Here is a 15,345-nt window from a genome sequence, read left to right on the forward strand (position 1 = left end):
CTCACACTAACCAGAACTAGAGCCGTGCTTCTCTGAAAGTCTGTCGGTGTAGAGTGGTAGTAGCGTCAGCCGGTGCCCTGCTGCCACAGGCTGTCTGGACTTGTCAATGAACAGTCTAGCTGGGTCTCCCTAGGTCGAGACAGGCCTCTGTCCTTACTTGAGCTTCTCTACAATGAAGGTAGGTTCATGTTCTTAGCGTAATCTTGCCGTGGCTTTAGTTTGTCTTTAAACCTCTGGTGTCTTTGGTTTTCTTCGTGTCAACAGTCGTACAGCATGCGTGCTTCACAGAGAACGAATTTTCTCTTCTGTTTTCATTTTCTGTCTTTAACACAGAATGACATTTCATTTCTTTGTTAGTTTAAGGTCCTGATTATTTCCATTTCTTGTCCTGTATCATCTGTGACATTTTGGGAACTATCCTGTTAGGCCTGAACCAGATGGGTTTCGTCTCTTCTCCTGGTTGATAATAGAGCACCCACACACCCCCACTCCACCACCACCACCTCCATCATTTGTGTCTTGCAGCAGATGATGTACAGGTGCTTCTCCTGAGCCTCTGAATTGTTTCCCTTGTCTGGATAAAATGCCCTTGAAACCAGCAGGGGCAGCAGGCAAATCCATAACCTGTCATGATCGCTCAGCCAGGATCTCAGACTGCATAATTTTGGCCTGATGGTCCTGCTCAGAGCGGACAGCGGAGGGTGCTGCCCATCAGTCACTTTGGCAGCAGTGCTGCCCACTCGGTGCCAGCGATGGGCAATGGATAGTAGAGAAGGGACATAAAGAGAAAGGGGAGGTGATCCGAGGGACCCGTGAAGGGTATTCAGCCGTCATCAGTTTCTCTCATTTCCTGTGGCCTGGCAGAAAGCAAAGAAGTTTGTCTTCAGTTTGTAAAATCTAAACCATAACCTTTTACTAAACTTGACTTTGTAGTTCTCTTGCCTAAAACTAACCAAAGAACAACTGAAAATGGGAAAAGACTTGAAAGTCAGTCTTGTATGCGACGTCCTGTGTTTTAGCCATCCATCCATGTCTGTTTCCCTTTATGCCCTTTATCCCAACAGCATTCACACCAACCAGTCAAATTCTGCAGACACTACAATGCAGTTTTTCAGAATTTCACTTATCAGTGTTTATTACCCTTATGCAAACTGATATTTAATTTGCCTGTAAAGGGTGTAAATGTGCAGTCTATAAAAGCTAAGTTAAAAGTTGCAACAGAAGGACACAGCTTCTTCATAAGCGTGTGGAAGCTTCAGGGAAAAGGAAACTTGGCAGCGCGTCTCTGCTCCACCTAGAATTAAATCCCATTTCACTAGTTTGACGCACCTGGTACCAGGAAGCAACTTTCACATTCAGAGGTTACTGAATACCAAAGCTCAGTCTACTGAGTCACTTCTAGGGAGTTTGCTTAGCCGTTGTTGCTTTCGATTTTATACAGTCTCAAGCCATTTGATAGTTAGTGTGGGTGGGTAATACCAAACCACAGTGGGTTGAAACTTTGACTTTCCCTCTTCTCTCTTCTTCCAAGACTTGTTCATTTTAAAACAACATTGTCATAACATGCAAAAAATGCAAGGCTTTAGTGGAACAAGGTAGCAGATGTTAGTTTCATATGCAGCAACTTCTTATAGGTTGAAACTTGTGTGAGTATGCCACCTGACATCAGAACTTTAGATAAGAATTTCAAAAACAAGCACAGTTAATAATGATGATCGGCACACCACTGGTTGTTAGTAGTTACACTTTGATATGCTGTGAACTGACCAGTGGACAATAACTGGATTGGGTAAAAATTTTGGAAGAAATAAAAATTGCTTTTATGCACAAGGCAAATGAGGAAAGATTTGGAAAGTCAAAATTGTCCCAGTAAAGTGCGGACTGAGTGTTTCAGCATCCTTGTTGTGAACCGTGTTCCTATCCTGTTTCAGTTTATCTGAAGTCAGCGCGCCTTGTTTTTTTTATTCCCCTTAGTACTTTTGCATTTTCCCATCACGCATAGCCAGTGTCCAGCCATTCTCAGACTCAAACTGAGCACACTCAGCCAGCCACTCTGCCTGGAATAGAAAAATGTTTATGAATACTAATGAAGCAGCAGCAGCTTTACAGAGAGCACCTCAGGTTTACGCCACTGCAAGATGCTCATCTGTTTTTACTGCAAACTAAACATGTCGGGATCTGCCATGTGTTCTGTCTGAGACACCGACACGATGAGCTTCAGTAAATGTTATCTACTGTCATTTGGTTGGATGAAATCTGATTGTTTTTTCTTTTGTTTTTCTTAATGGAAAAAAATCTGTAAAAAAGAATGACGAGACAGCATCACCATCTGTGGGGGACATCTGAAAAATACTTCCTGTCTTGAATCACCTGATAGCATCATGGTTTGGGTGGATTGAATGCACAGACATCACAACAACAAATACTGAAGATAGGATGCGGTTCTAAAAGCTCAGCCCTGTTTTGGAACACATACATAAAGTAGAACTTAACACCATGCACGGACTTATACCCGAGAGTGACACTGATTGATTTTAGAATCCGAGGCAGCGATAAATCTTGTTTACTAGAGCTGGGAATAAACCTGTCTGGCTTGATTAACAGATATGTGTGGTTTATTAAAACTTTGGTTTTATTTTAAGTAATACTGGAAACCTTTAGCAGATTTGAAAAGATTTTAAAATATAGTTGGATTGGTTTAGTCAAACTTCTACTGATGAGGAAAATAAAAATAAATCAACCAGGGTCAAATAATCTTGACATTTACTATAAACACTTTATCTGAACAGATTAAACCTTTACAGTGCCCTTAAATGTCATATTATATTAAAAAGTATTATTTGTATTTGTTAATGTAGAAAGTAACATCAGCAAGTTGTTGCAAGTGCAAGCATATCACTGTGAATTTATGTGATCGGCTATCTGCCACGACTGGGCAGCCTCCCTGAGCCTGGTTCTGCCGAAGGTTTCTTCCTGTTAAAAGGGAGTTTTTCCTTCCCACTGTCACCAAAGTGCTTGCTCATAAGGGGTCATATGATTGTTGGGTTTCTCTATGTATGTGTTATTGTGAGGTCTACCTTACAATATAAAGCACCTTGAGGTGACTGTTGTTGTGATTTGGCGCTGTATAAATAAAATTGAATTGAATTGAATTATGTGACCTCTGCAAGGAAGATCCCAAACTGAGTAAAACTGACGTCAACTGTTTTTGAGAAATATATTAATTTGTTTTCTACATAAGAGCAAAGTAGGAGAATATTTCTTTTATTCTCTAAGAGAGGCCTACATTGTATCCTGGTGAGTGCTGCAGAACCACTGATCCAGCATCCATCACTGTGTTCACAGCTCTTAAAAGTGAAACGATACATGATAAGACTCGGGTTGTAATAACGTCCTGTGATGCTGCTCAATATTTACTTCTCCCTGTGCTGCTGTGAGTTAACGGTTTGGTATTAGAGCTCATGGGCAGCTCAGATACAGGATGGAGGAAGAGTTATGGCTTGAGGATTAGAGGAGATAAGCTAAATAACTGCGTGGTGGTCGGAGGAGCTACAACAGCAGAGCATAAACGTGAACAGATATTATTCCATAAGGACACCAACAAACCATCAAGTATGTTTTCATCTGCCAGCTCTTGTATCTGCAGTATGTGTGTGTTTGTTTCATAGCTTTTAATGGGTGATGCTTGCATGTGAATGTTATTTGTTTTTAAGTAATGTGAGCTGTGCGCTGCATGTGCTCTGTTGCTGGCTAGGAGCAACATGACCAGCACAGAGCATGAGAACCAGCGGTTAGTTAAGTTAATCCTCCCTCTCTCGCTCTCTGTCTCTCTCTCTCATGAAGAGGCTTGAGGCTGAGAGGGCAGGGCCACCGCCTCCCCGTGAAGGCCACACGTGGGTGGGTTCTGTGCTCAGGGATTACAGGGCTGAAGTGGAGCCAAACAGCTTTAGAACGGGCAGCCAGACGCCCTGTCTGCTTTCTGGGTTGGGCCTGAGGAGCGCTCAGTTTGGGTTGTGGGTGGTGTGACCAGCTCCAACAGAGCACAAGGGCCTGGATCTTTGTTTTCACTTCTACATGAACGTATTCCCTAGCGTCTGTAAACAGGAGATAATTAGGAATGAGCTGGTACTTGTGAAAATATGCTACAGCTTCTGCTCCAAGTCGGTGTAGGTTAATGGAAAAACGGCTTTTATGGCTCCACTGAATTTTTGAAATGGTGCCTGTTTGTGTACGTTTAGTTCTGACCCATAATTAAAGTGAAGTGGCTTGTAAAAAGAATCAGTTCAAATATAATCTCATATTTCTAACTATAACAAAGACATTCTCAACTCTGAAAATATTTTTACTTCCTGAGTCACATCAGTGTTTCCCATAGAATTAGACTTTGTTGTGGTGGTAACGGGGGGGAGGGAGTGCACCGCAGACCATGCTTATTGTATAGCAACTGCAAACAAGGTTGTGTTTTACTCTTTGTGAAATCTTCCAAGCACCTTGAAAAGTGAGTTTTCCTTCTCACTTTTTTACATTTTTACATGTATGAAAACAGCTTGGTAGAAAAAAATGGGGGAAAAGGTGATTCGTTGCTGTAACTGAATGAGGTCAGCTGCTGATAAAATGAAAAGAAAATATTTTTAGAAGATCTCTTATTCAGTATGATCTTATTCAAGATCATATTCTCATGAATCACATTCAATGGAAGAGCTGTCATTTCTACCATACCTCTATGGTTCCTGCTGAATCACCTCGAGTGTGTCAAAACAATGCCTCAACTTTCAGGCACTCAAGTGTGGCAAGTGATCTGGTGATTAGCCGGGATTGTGTTGGTTTGGCTAAAAATCTCCTGAAAAGCTCTAAGCCAGCACACAAGTGCACTGTGGCACTGCTCTGGGTTCTCAGAAATTACAGTAGAGCTCAACATTGACAGTCTCACCCTAGAAGATGAATTCTTGGTGAATGTCAGACAAAAAGAAGATGCACTCTCTGAACATTCAGCCACTATCCGGCCTGGAAACCTCGGGTCCTTCAACCCAATCGTAGCTGGAGGAACAGCTCTCGTAACCAGTGATGCAACATTTGAGTCTGTTTGAAACAGAAGCTGATATTTGTTCTCTGTGCGAGAGTGCAACTCATCAGAATAGAACTTACAGGAAGTAAACAGAAACTAAAAATAGCAGCTCCATGGCTGTGACCAAGCTTCCTTAAGTTTTTCAGATGTGTCTGTAAAAATGTTTCCCTGCTATGCGGGTTATCTAACTGTCAGGTTATTTAACTAGCAATGATCTAACACAGGGAAAAGCATCAGGCCCCCAGATCTTTAAAGCTGATGATCTCATTATTTGATGCGACTTATTCATCACCTCTCCCAGTGAAAAATGTCTCTCCTCTGAGACTCTGCCTAGTGAATCCGGGTAAGCTCCCTGAGCTTCTAATCAGTGCTGCTGTTGTTTTAAACCACAGATCAGAGCATCTGGGGAAGGTGGACATGCAGACACATTTGTCTCCAGGTACCCGACTCACACAGACTGCTCAATTTACTTACCAAGTGAAGCAGAAAATGTAGTGTCTGTCAATGACTCTATTTTTGCCCCCGCTGGTGTCTCGTGCAGTATGTGAAATGTGCCACACCCACACAGCTGTGGGTGTGGCATGTTGTCATCCTGGCTGTATAAGGAGGTGTTGGTAGTGAGAAGAGCTAAGGTTTGCCTGCCGTAGACGGAGACTGAAGTGTGTGTAAGACGAGAGTAAGATCTGGTCGTTATAGTTGGACCGGAGCTGTCACACCCTCCGTCCTCAGCGCTGAGGAACTGGAAGTGATATAGGGATTAATACAAGGACAAGGAGCACTGCTGTTCCCACTTTGGAGTCTAGACAGAGTGTGACAGGTGTGTCTGTAACTCAAGCCCTTAAAAGAGCCATCCTGTGATGAGTTGTCACTCTTTAAACTCGCTTTGAATGCACTCAATTGAAACTGTTTGGCTGTTTGAAAAAGACCAGCTGCTTTATGAATTCCTCCGTGTGCTTTTGTGTCGGATCAATAAAGGGTAAACACACGAGGACGCACATACCAGTGCAGTGAAAAATGGGAGTTAACTGTAAGCACAGAAAAGCTAGCTTACCTTAAAAAACTGACAACATGTCTGTAAATCAACACATTTGTAATATTAATGTTCTGAGTTATTCCTGTCACATACAGACATTCAGATGATGTGATTCTGCTCACGTAGCTCAAAGGTCACAGGGGAACCTGATGTAAGGTGGTGTGGGGGAGAAGTAGACAGCACTGGATGAATAATAAGATCTGTTGTGTCATATGTATTTTAATGGCTCACACAGTGAGTACTAAATTTTGAATTTTATTTTATTTCACAAACTATTGATTGTCTCTTAGTTGTGCTGAAATTTTAATATAAAAATTATATGTATGTCCTTGTTGCTTAATTTAGAGAGTATGTGAAAACTATATCAAGATGTATATTGGTTAGCTTAAAGTGAGCAATGGTTCAACCTTGGAAATAGCTTGAAGGTCCAGCAATGCTACAGTCACACTAGCTAAAATAGTGTCAGTCAAACATGTTCAAACCGTCTTTGATGCATCGAGACGGCAATAAAACAAAAGCTGTACCAATCCGCCTGCAATAATACAGTGATTAGGTGTGATATAGCTGTGAATATCTCTTGCCATTGATTGCAAATTTGTTGCGTCTCCATACACAGAAATTCACATTAGTTAACATCTTAGATTAGGGATCCAGCTGGAACCCTAATCTAAGATGAATGAGAGGCAATCAGCAACTTTGCTTTTATATGGAGCAGGCAACACTTAAGATTATTTTAATGTTTTTACCAAGCTGCAGTGTGTTTACGAGTCCTTCCATGTCAGCTTATCGCACTGTCTCAAACTCATCTGGGAGGTAAGAATACATCCCATCTCTGTTAACTACTGTACCGTAATCGCTGTCACGATAGAGATGCGAGAGACCAAAATAACCCAAGGTCTGATCAAAGGCAGCTGGCTCCAACTGTCCCTCTCTGCATTCAAGCAGAGTGAGTGTTAAATGCTGCTGCTCTACCTTAAGCTGCGCAGTCATGATTAAAGCTAAAGGAGAACCAGGTTCCCCCGGCGATGTTCAGTGGGGGTGAATACTTTAATTAATAAATAATGACTCAGCCAGTGACGGGGACTTTGCGGGATTTTCAGATCTTATCCAGGTTTTTGCATCACTTGAGCTCAGTTCAGACCCGTTTTAGTTCAATATTCTTCTGCTGTGAAAACATTTCTGCTGCTAGCTGAGCTTCCCTTGTGTACCACAGGTAGCAGTAATGAATGCTAAACTCTTATCACTACACTCTGCTGCACCATATATAAAACCTCCATAAGGGAGACATTTTGTCCTCTTTTCTAAGTTCCGTAATGGCTTATTCACTTCATACTCTATCTTTATTTTTACCTTTGACTTATTGTATTCAGGATTATTTTCCATTATTCTTTGTTTCCTTGAGGGGAAATAGGATATAAGATGTGTAACCAGAGAGGCCTTACAGTCCCAGCTACCACTGTTAGCTGTCTTATCACACTGCTTTACTATATGTGGTTGATATAATCTTTGGTCCACACCCATCTTTTTTGGGGGGGAGAGGTAATGATGTCATGAACCGGAAGTGGAGGGGCCCTCCTCAGGGCTTTAGTTTATGTGGTTGAGGTGGGAACATCATCAGCACAAAGATGCAAAGAGTTGTGAGTCAAACATTCCCTCTAAACTCGGATTGTTTGTTTAAAGGATGGTTGAGCCAGTCAGCTGGCTGAGCAGCTGTTCCTTGGGTAATGTTGGCTGGAAAGCTGTGGCTGTGATACTATCTTCTAATGCACACTTTCAAGGCCTTTGATCAGCAGTCCTAGAGAGCTGATTATCAGGTGCTGATTAAAGCTGAACGTTGGGCAGATCTACTGAGGTGAACTGATATTAATGCAATCCCAACTCCAGCTAAAACGCTATATCCAGGGGGTTTTTCCCAGGCCTCATCCTTACTGCAGTTCTCTCTCACCACCAGAGTTTTCTCCCTCTCTGTCCAGTTTTAACTTCTTGCCCCTTCCTGCTAAAGACCCTCCAAATCCATGGGACACCAGTGCCCCCGCTGCCACACGACCCAGTTTTCCTCTGGAGGAATTCCCTCCCTCTTCCTGCGAACGCCCCTCCTCACAAGCCGAGAAGGGAGGCCAGAGCTTTAGTGGAGAAGAGTTGAAGGAGAGGGGAGCCGTCCTCTGTCAGAACACAGCACAGTCAGCCAGCAAATGAACATTTAGCCCAGGGATGGAGTAAGCGAGGTCAGGGCGGTGATGGGTCTAGAGTAGGGGCTCGCAGGGTAACATGTGGTGTCTGCAGTGTGCCTCTGACAGGACTCAGTCCTTACTGGAGCTGGAGTCATACAGCTGGTAAGTGTGTGCGTGCTTGCTCTGAGTCTTTTAATAGCTGCTGGACACGTACTTAGCTTCTGATTTGGCTCTGAACGGGTCTCGTGATGCAGCTTGAACATTTCACTAATGGCAGCTGCTGTATTTAGGGGCCACTGCCAGCTCAATTGAAAAAGCATTAATAAATGTCCAACAAAACTGCTGGTACTGCTTATTAGATGAATTGCATTTAATGAAGTAGATTTTTGTGCCAGGGTGTAGCTGCTGATGAAGAAGCCCGCTTTGCATGAAAGCCTTTGATTTTCCCACTGAGTGCCAAGCAAGTGAATGCAGCTGACTCATATTTTACTGTTCCCAACTCAGTGCCCTCTAACTCAGGTTTCATCAAGTTAGGCTTAATCAGCTCACGATGAAACGTACAAGTCAGCGTGGCTGCACGGCAAACGTGTGAGTGGCAGGTCGCAGTAATTAATTCATCACTGCAGAGTGACACAGTGAGAAGAGACTCTGGTTTTTGAAGAAGTCACACAGCAGCACAGGGAGGATGTCTCCAGGGGAGGTGGTGACACCAGCACTGTCCTCGCATCACCTGCCCTCCCTCCCCCTCCCTCCCCCTCCACTTGCTCTGACACACCAGCGCCCGCTACCAACACATCATTAAAATTCTATCAGGCCGCAATTTATGCACTGTCATGGGACTCTGAGGCACTTTGTGAGTTTCTGATTCGAAACGGCAGCTGTAATGAAACAAGAGGGAAGGTGCACCCTGGAGGAAATGTGGGTGTGATTGTTTGTGTTAAGACTTCACATTTTAACACCACATCTGGCACCTCTGCTGGACGGCAGGACCTCTAAACGTCAGGAAGAGGTTAATATTTTGAAATGGTGAAAAGAGTTGCGTAATGTCTTCAGTGGCTCCAGTGGAGTTTTCTGAAACCTGAGATTTGCGACGTCACTGGAGTAATGTTAGCTTGAACCAGGAGACTGAAGTTTTATCATGGAAAGCGGAAGAAGCGGCTGTTTATAAAACAGGGCGGGTCTAATGTGCAGAGCGTCTCACCGATTCAGCCACTCTGTAAATAAATCGTTCGCTTTGGACCATTTCTCAAATGGACTTTCCAGACAGGGAAGAAAACAACTCCTTACGTGATTTTCTGGGGTTGTCGCGATATTATTGGTTTGGGTTTGTGTTATACACACGTGGGTGGCTGTTATGTTAATGCTTCCTTACAGCTCGTTACAGCCATGCTGAGGATTTCAGAGAACTTTGGCATCTAATTTAGACCAGGCGGTGCAGGAAGTTGGGTATTACGTGTAAGACCTTTGCAGTCCTGTTAAACACTCGTTATCTTATCCTTGACATGAAGGGAGAGCAGTTCTCTGATCTCGGCATCAGACCAATTTCTGCATGTATTTGCAGTCAAACTGACTGTTTCCAAGTGAAATCTGGCAGTAAGGCCCAGTATTATGTATCTGACTCCCTGACATAAGAGGAAGTTACACTTTCTTTACATTTCTTTCCACAGAAATGTAAATACCGTGACGTGCAATGTCTTGTCTCAGAGTGATGCTGAAAAACTGCTTCATGTATGTATTATTTCTAGGCTGGATTATTGTAAATAATTATTATCAGGCTGTCCTAAAACCTCCCTTAAAAGGCTTCAGTTGAGAGTACTGGCAGGGAAAGAGACAGCACATTTCTCCCATAGGGGATTCTCTTTATTGGCTCCCTGTTAAATTCAGAATTAAGTTTTAAATCCTTCTCGTCACATACAAGGTCTTGAGTAATCAGCCCCAACTAATCTTACAGACCTCATGATGCACTGCGTCTTTCTTCTTTGCTTACCTCTTTTCACACTCTCCCTTTAATCGTTAGTTATCAATAATTAGTGTGTCTTTTGCCCTGTCTCATGTTTCTTCCTGTTAAAAGGGAGTTTTTGCTTCCCACAGTCGCCAAGTTTGATTGTTGGGGTTTTCTCTGTATTATAGTAGGCTCTTTACCTTACAATAGAAAGTGCCTTGAGGTGACTGCTGCTGTGATTTGCCATTATATAAAGAAAATTGAATGGAACTGAATTATGCACGTCTGTCATAGTAACAGTGAAATATCTGCACTCAGATGCAGCTGTTTGTTGAATCAGATTTATTATTAACACATAGTAGAAAAGAGGTTGGATGGATATATAATTCAAACTAAGTATTCTTAAACTAATTTCTAAAATAATCAATGCAAATAAACAAATGCCTGCCGTACAAAGAGTCCTCCTGGGGGAATTCTGCTAAGGATTAGGCTCTAGGATTATGTCACGTGGCTGTTAGGCGTTTGTCAGTTGTCAACTGCATTCGTGTTTGTTCTGCACTGAAACTCATTCAGAAATGTTACTCGGTCTAATGTAGTAACAAGATGGCTGTCAATCACTGAAATATGAGCGGGGTGTTCAGATGTAAGGCTGAAATGTTCCACTGCTAACAGGATAAGTGAAATAGAAAGAGCTACTCTTATGAAAGCAGTTCAATTATTCAACTGGCTGACATTTTGGAAGCTGTAGCAGTGTGTTAGGTTGAAGCCAGATTATAGTTAACACAAGTGGAGTCCCAACACGGTAACACTGATACACTTAGCTTAAACAAATATCAGTGATCCGGGTACTTCCTGCTTCAGTCATGCTCCCCACAGTCGCTGCTGCACCTCAGTTTATGGTCCAGCACTGATCCAAACACGTACCAAACTGCGGTAGTGGAATTACCTCCATCAGCATCTCAAACATTGGAGGTGCCAATCCCAGTTCTTCCAGCATCTTTATGATATCTCTTTAGCAATAATATGTAGTTACATTCTTTTTAGAAGTTTGCTAGTTAATTGGCTACATGTATAACCTCTAATTAATATGCACCTATACAGTACTACAGTATGAAGACTGGAGCTATCTAGGAAGGAGATCCTTTTGCATTTTCTAAAACCTGTCACACTCATTCTTCCTGCTCTGAACAAATCTCTCTCTCTCCCTCTCTGACTGCTGGGGATATTTCAACATATACTTCATATATGTTGAAATATAAGCAACATACTCTTCAGTCATTCTCATGCAACATAACCAGCTAACTGAAGACATCAGCATGCTGTAAGTGGTTTGAGTTTGGTGCCACGTTTCGAGCATGCCAAGCTCTTCTTCCGTCTAACGGAATTGATATTTCCAATTAAACTTCCTCTGCTGGAGCAGATGTATTATGGCCCGCCCTTCAGTCTAATTAAAGGGCTCTCTCTGTCTGATTAGATTAGTTCCTTTAAAAATTAAAAATGTGTTGAGGGTGCACAGGGAAGGGAATGAAAATGCTGAAAGTGGTTTTAAAATGAGCGTGAGTGTCCAGCTTGGAGAGCGGGGACGTTTTCCCTAATGAGAGATGTTATCACGTGACAGAGAAACTGTCGTTCATTACAGTGACTTGGCCAAATAAACATTATTGCAAAGTATCCCACAGGAATGTGCGGCCTTCCAAATTTGTTCTAAATGCCACTACTAAGCTATTGTTAATTTTAGGCACATTTTTTTTTCCCCAGTACAAACTTGAGCTTAAAGTTTTGAAGAAGGGAGAAATAGTTAACGTAGCTCCTCTCAGTGTTTAAATATCTGTCGACTCACTCATCTCAAAGTTCACAAACTAACACAACCCTTCTTTTTTTTGTTTAAATGTTTTACACAGAGCAAAACAGGAACACAGTAGTTTGTGGTTTCAGGAGAAGTTACACCACAGCTGTTTTTCAGAGTTGTTTAAACTCCATACTAACCATGCAAGGACAGGAGTAGAAAGGTTTCCATGTCAGCGAAGCATTATTGGAACCAAATTGGAACTTGTCCAAAGACTAGACTGAAAGAATAAAATTGCACAAACAAATGTTAGAAATGGACTTCTCAGATTGTGTGGGTCAGAGTAGAGCGGACACCTCCCAGTGTGGAGATGAACACACATTTGGTTCTTTAGAGCATCTGAACAAATGAATCATTTTTCAGATTTATCTCAGAACACCACCAATATAAAATGTAGCTGTTTTGCTTTGATATGTCATATTTCTCAGCAGAAGTCTAACTTATGTGAATGTAGCCCCATTTAAATATCATCCTCTTCAGAATGATGACAGGAATCATTAGTCTACCGCTTTGACCCTATCCTGGATGTCAAATCTCTTTCCTGTTCAAACTTTTACTTCACCCTTTATTATCTAATTTTGACACATTCTCCTACAGAGATGAGCCTTTCCACCTCACCCATCACACTGATGACAAAAGGAACATTTTTGTTTTAAGAGAAAACTGCTGAAATCTGGTCAAACTGATTATGCATTGTTTTTAAAGTCAGACCCCACCACGTCCTGGCTTGATGAAGCACTGACACATTTCTGTCTCTGACTGACTGTTCAGGTCAGATGGTACACAGCCAACAATAGGCCAACATCCTGCAACATGGATGTCTTGTTTTTTCTGACATTGCCGTTGTGTACTGCTGTGTGAAATGAATTGATAATGAAAAGCATATCTGCTAAGTGTTTCTGGATGTCTCACTCCTCATGCCAGTGCAGTAGTTGGTGTGATCTTTTACAAATCACGATTGCACATGAAGCTATTGGCAACTTTCTGATTTGTGTGATGTCTCAGCCTGGTTGCTGGTTGCTGGTGGACTTGTAAATTTGCTTCCTGAGGGCCGAAAAAGAGAGTCTGTCATGCAGAAATAATTGTTTAGGAGATGCAGATGAAGAGTAACAACCATGGATGCATGTTACAAAATATCAAGAATTGGGGAACAAATGTTACATCCCATTCTTCTGCACTGATACCACAGAGTTTCTTAAACAGCAGTTCTCCACATACAGAAATATGCCTACACACTATGTATAAGCAGCTGGGCTGTCCTTTAAGTACCCCACTTGAGCCAAAACACATCAATGGTCAGAGGCCAAGCTCTAGGCTAATCTATTTTTCAGGCCTCCCCAAAGTGAGACCTCACCAAATAAACCAAAAAAAAGTCATGATATATACCACATGTGGTTCTTAGATGGTGGTGGTGAACAGAGGGGTTCGCAGCCAGCCTTAATGATAGGCTTGTCTTTTTTTTTGTTGATTAGCAATTTAATGTAGTGTTCTGCCTAATTTAGAAGTGAGCTCGACTGCAGTTGACGGCTTACACTAATAGGAAGTAGCAATTGGAGTTGTACTATATTATACCTGTTCTTGTAGTGTTGATTGATATCTTTCACAAAACAATGTAGACACAAAAATTCAGTTAAGCTGTCTCCAGTGGTTGCTGTCTAAATGATTAGTACTGAAGAGCAACTCAGACTCATATGTGAGAACTACAACAAAAGATACAAGTGTAGTTGTGCACCATGATTATTATCCCCACCTCACTGCATATTAAGAGGCCACCAACCTGAGGTGTTCACCAATTGCTTCAGTGTGATCTCCTTCTTGTTGTTTTTGCAACAAATAATTCCATGACTACATTCACGGGAAAATGGCATGTGCAGAAAGCAAACCAACTGCATGCATGAGAAACATTCCACTGTGAACATATCAGCAGTCACCTTTTGTTGGATTGTATTTGCAGTTCAATCAAAACCACGGCATTTAAAGAGAGGCAGCTATTTCATCTGCTGTCATTTATATTTGGCTGTGTAGCTCTGTTCTGGGACCTCCACACATGTGCATACATGGAACACCATGGAGTAAGAGCATCAGCAAGACCCAGTGCAGAACAGAGCAGGAATCAGTGACATGATGGCATGAAAGGAGGAGCTGGGGTGGAGGGGGATTGCAAAGCTAATGAACCTTTAGTAGTTGCAGTAATGCTTAAGTAGTAATGCTTGTTTAAAGGATGTAGAGTTTAAAGGATGATTCATGTCGTGGACCTAAAGTCATGTCTCCCAGCTGTAAGTCATTAGAATACCCATCAAAGCTAGCCAAACGTCTTTTTTAAACACCTGTATTAGGCTAACAGGTTTCCTTTAATTTTGTCTCTGCCATTAGTATTTCAGCTCCTTATGGTAAGTTCCCAGTAGATATGCCCTTCCTGTTTTGGTAGCCATCATCATCATACAAGGTGATAAACAGAATTGCATAGTAAATGTGTGACTGATAGGGAACACGCATGTTCTCATTATTATAGCCACTACATTGTGAAATGAACATTTATTCCAAAATGAAGAAGTAAAAAGAGAAGTAAAAGGAAGCCTGCCGATAGCAACTTTAAAGTGAGCCACACAGCTGTCCAGCTGTATGACCGACACGCTGCTGTCACCTGCAACTCTATACTTTGTGTTTTAAGTGTGTAGATAGCAGTGGATAGTATAAGCCGTAAATGAGCAAAAAATGATTTGCAACTATTGGGAGGGAGGAAGTGCAGTTTCACTTTGATTCATGATAGATTCATTTGCCATCTTTTTTTTTTCTATCGTCAGCAATCCTCATTTCAGCTTCCTTCCTTTTTCATGGAATTTCACACTTTTGACTAAAATGTTTATCTGCAGTCTCATAAGCATTTAATGTCCTTACATTGACATCCAGTCTTGTACAAAGAAAAAGTTTCTTAAATCAAACATTTGTCAGTGGAGAGGAAGATCTCACTACGTCAAACATTCAAAAAGCAGTCAGATCAGTCCTGTAAGGCAGAATCTTTGATTCTTTACAGGAATACTTATGGAGCTGTCTTTGAGAACCAAATATATGGTAGAAAATCACAACAGTGTAAGATGTGTGGAGACCAGCTGTATGCTGGGAGAACCGATCTATAGTCTGGAACGAGCCGGTCGGTCATTGCCAGTTTATCCAAACTGATGTTTGAACTTCTGTGAGAGAACAAAGGTCTGTATTGATCTCAATATTCAAGGCACTACTTCACATGCTTTAATCAGTTCTGACATGGTGCCCCTTTGTTTATAGTAA

The 15,345-nt window shown here is 41.9% G+C and overlaps 1 protein-coding gene across 12 annotated transcripts in view; it reads left to right on the forward strand.

Moving 5' to 3' along the window:
* iqsec1b (IQ motif and Sec7 domain ArfGEF 1b) overlaps positions 1-15,345 on the forward strand; it is a 248,814-nt gene that overhangs the window by 213,308 nt on the left and 20,161 nt on the right. Inside the window, exon 1 of one of the 12 annotated variants that reach the window (XM_004559870.5) lies at positions 7,970-8,431. The exons of the other annotated variants lie outside the window; for them this stretch is intronic. Within the exon in view, the coding sequence (XP_004559927.1) occupies positions 8,367-8,431 (65 nt within the window). The 5' untranslated portion in view covers positions 7,970-8,366. Of the gene's footprint in view, positions 1-7,969; positions 8,432-15,345 lie in introns of those variants that run through there. 12 annotated transcript variants of the gene reach the window in all.

Source organism: Maylandia zebra, linkage group LG5, assembly GCF_041146795.1.
Source record: "Maylandia zebra isolate NMK-2024a linkage group LG5, Mzebra_GT3a, whole genome shotgun sequence".
NCBI classification, from domain to species: Eukaryota; Metazoa; Chordata; class Actinopteri; order Cichliformes; family Cichlidae; genus Maylandia; species Maylandia zebra.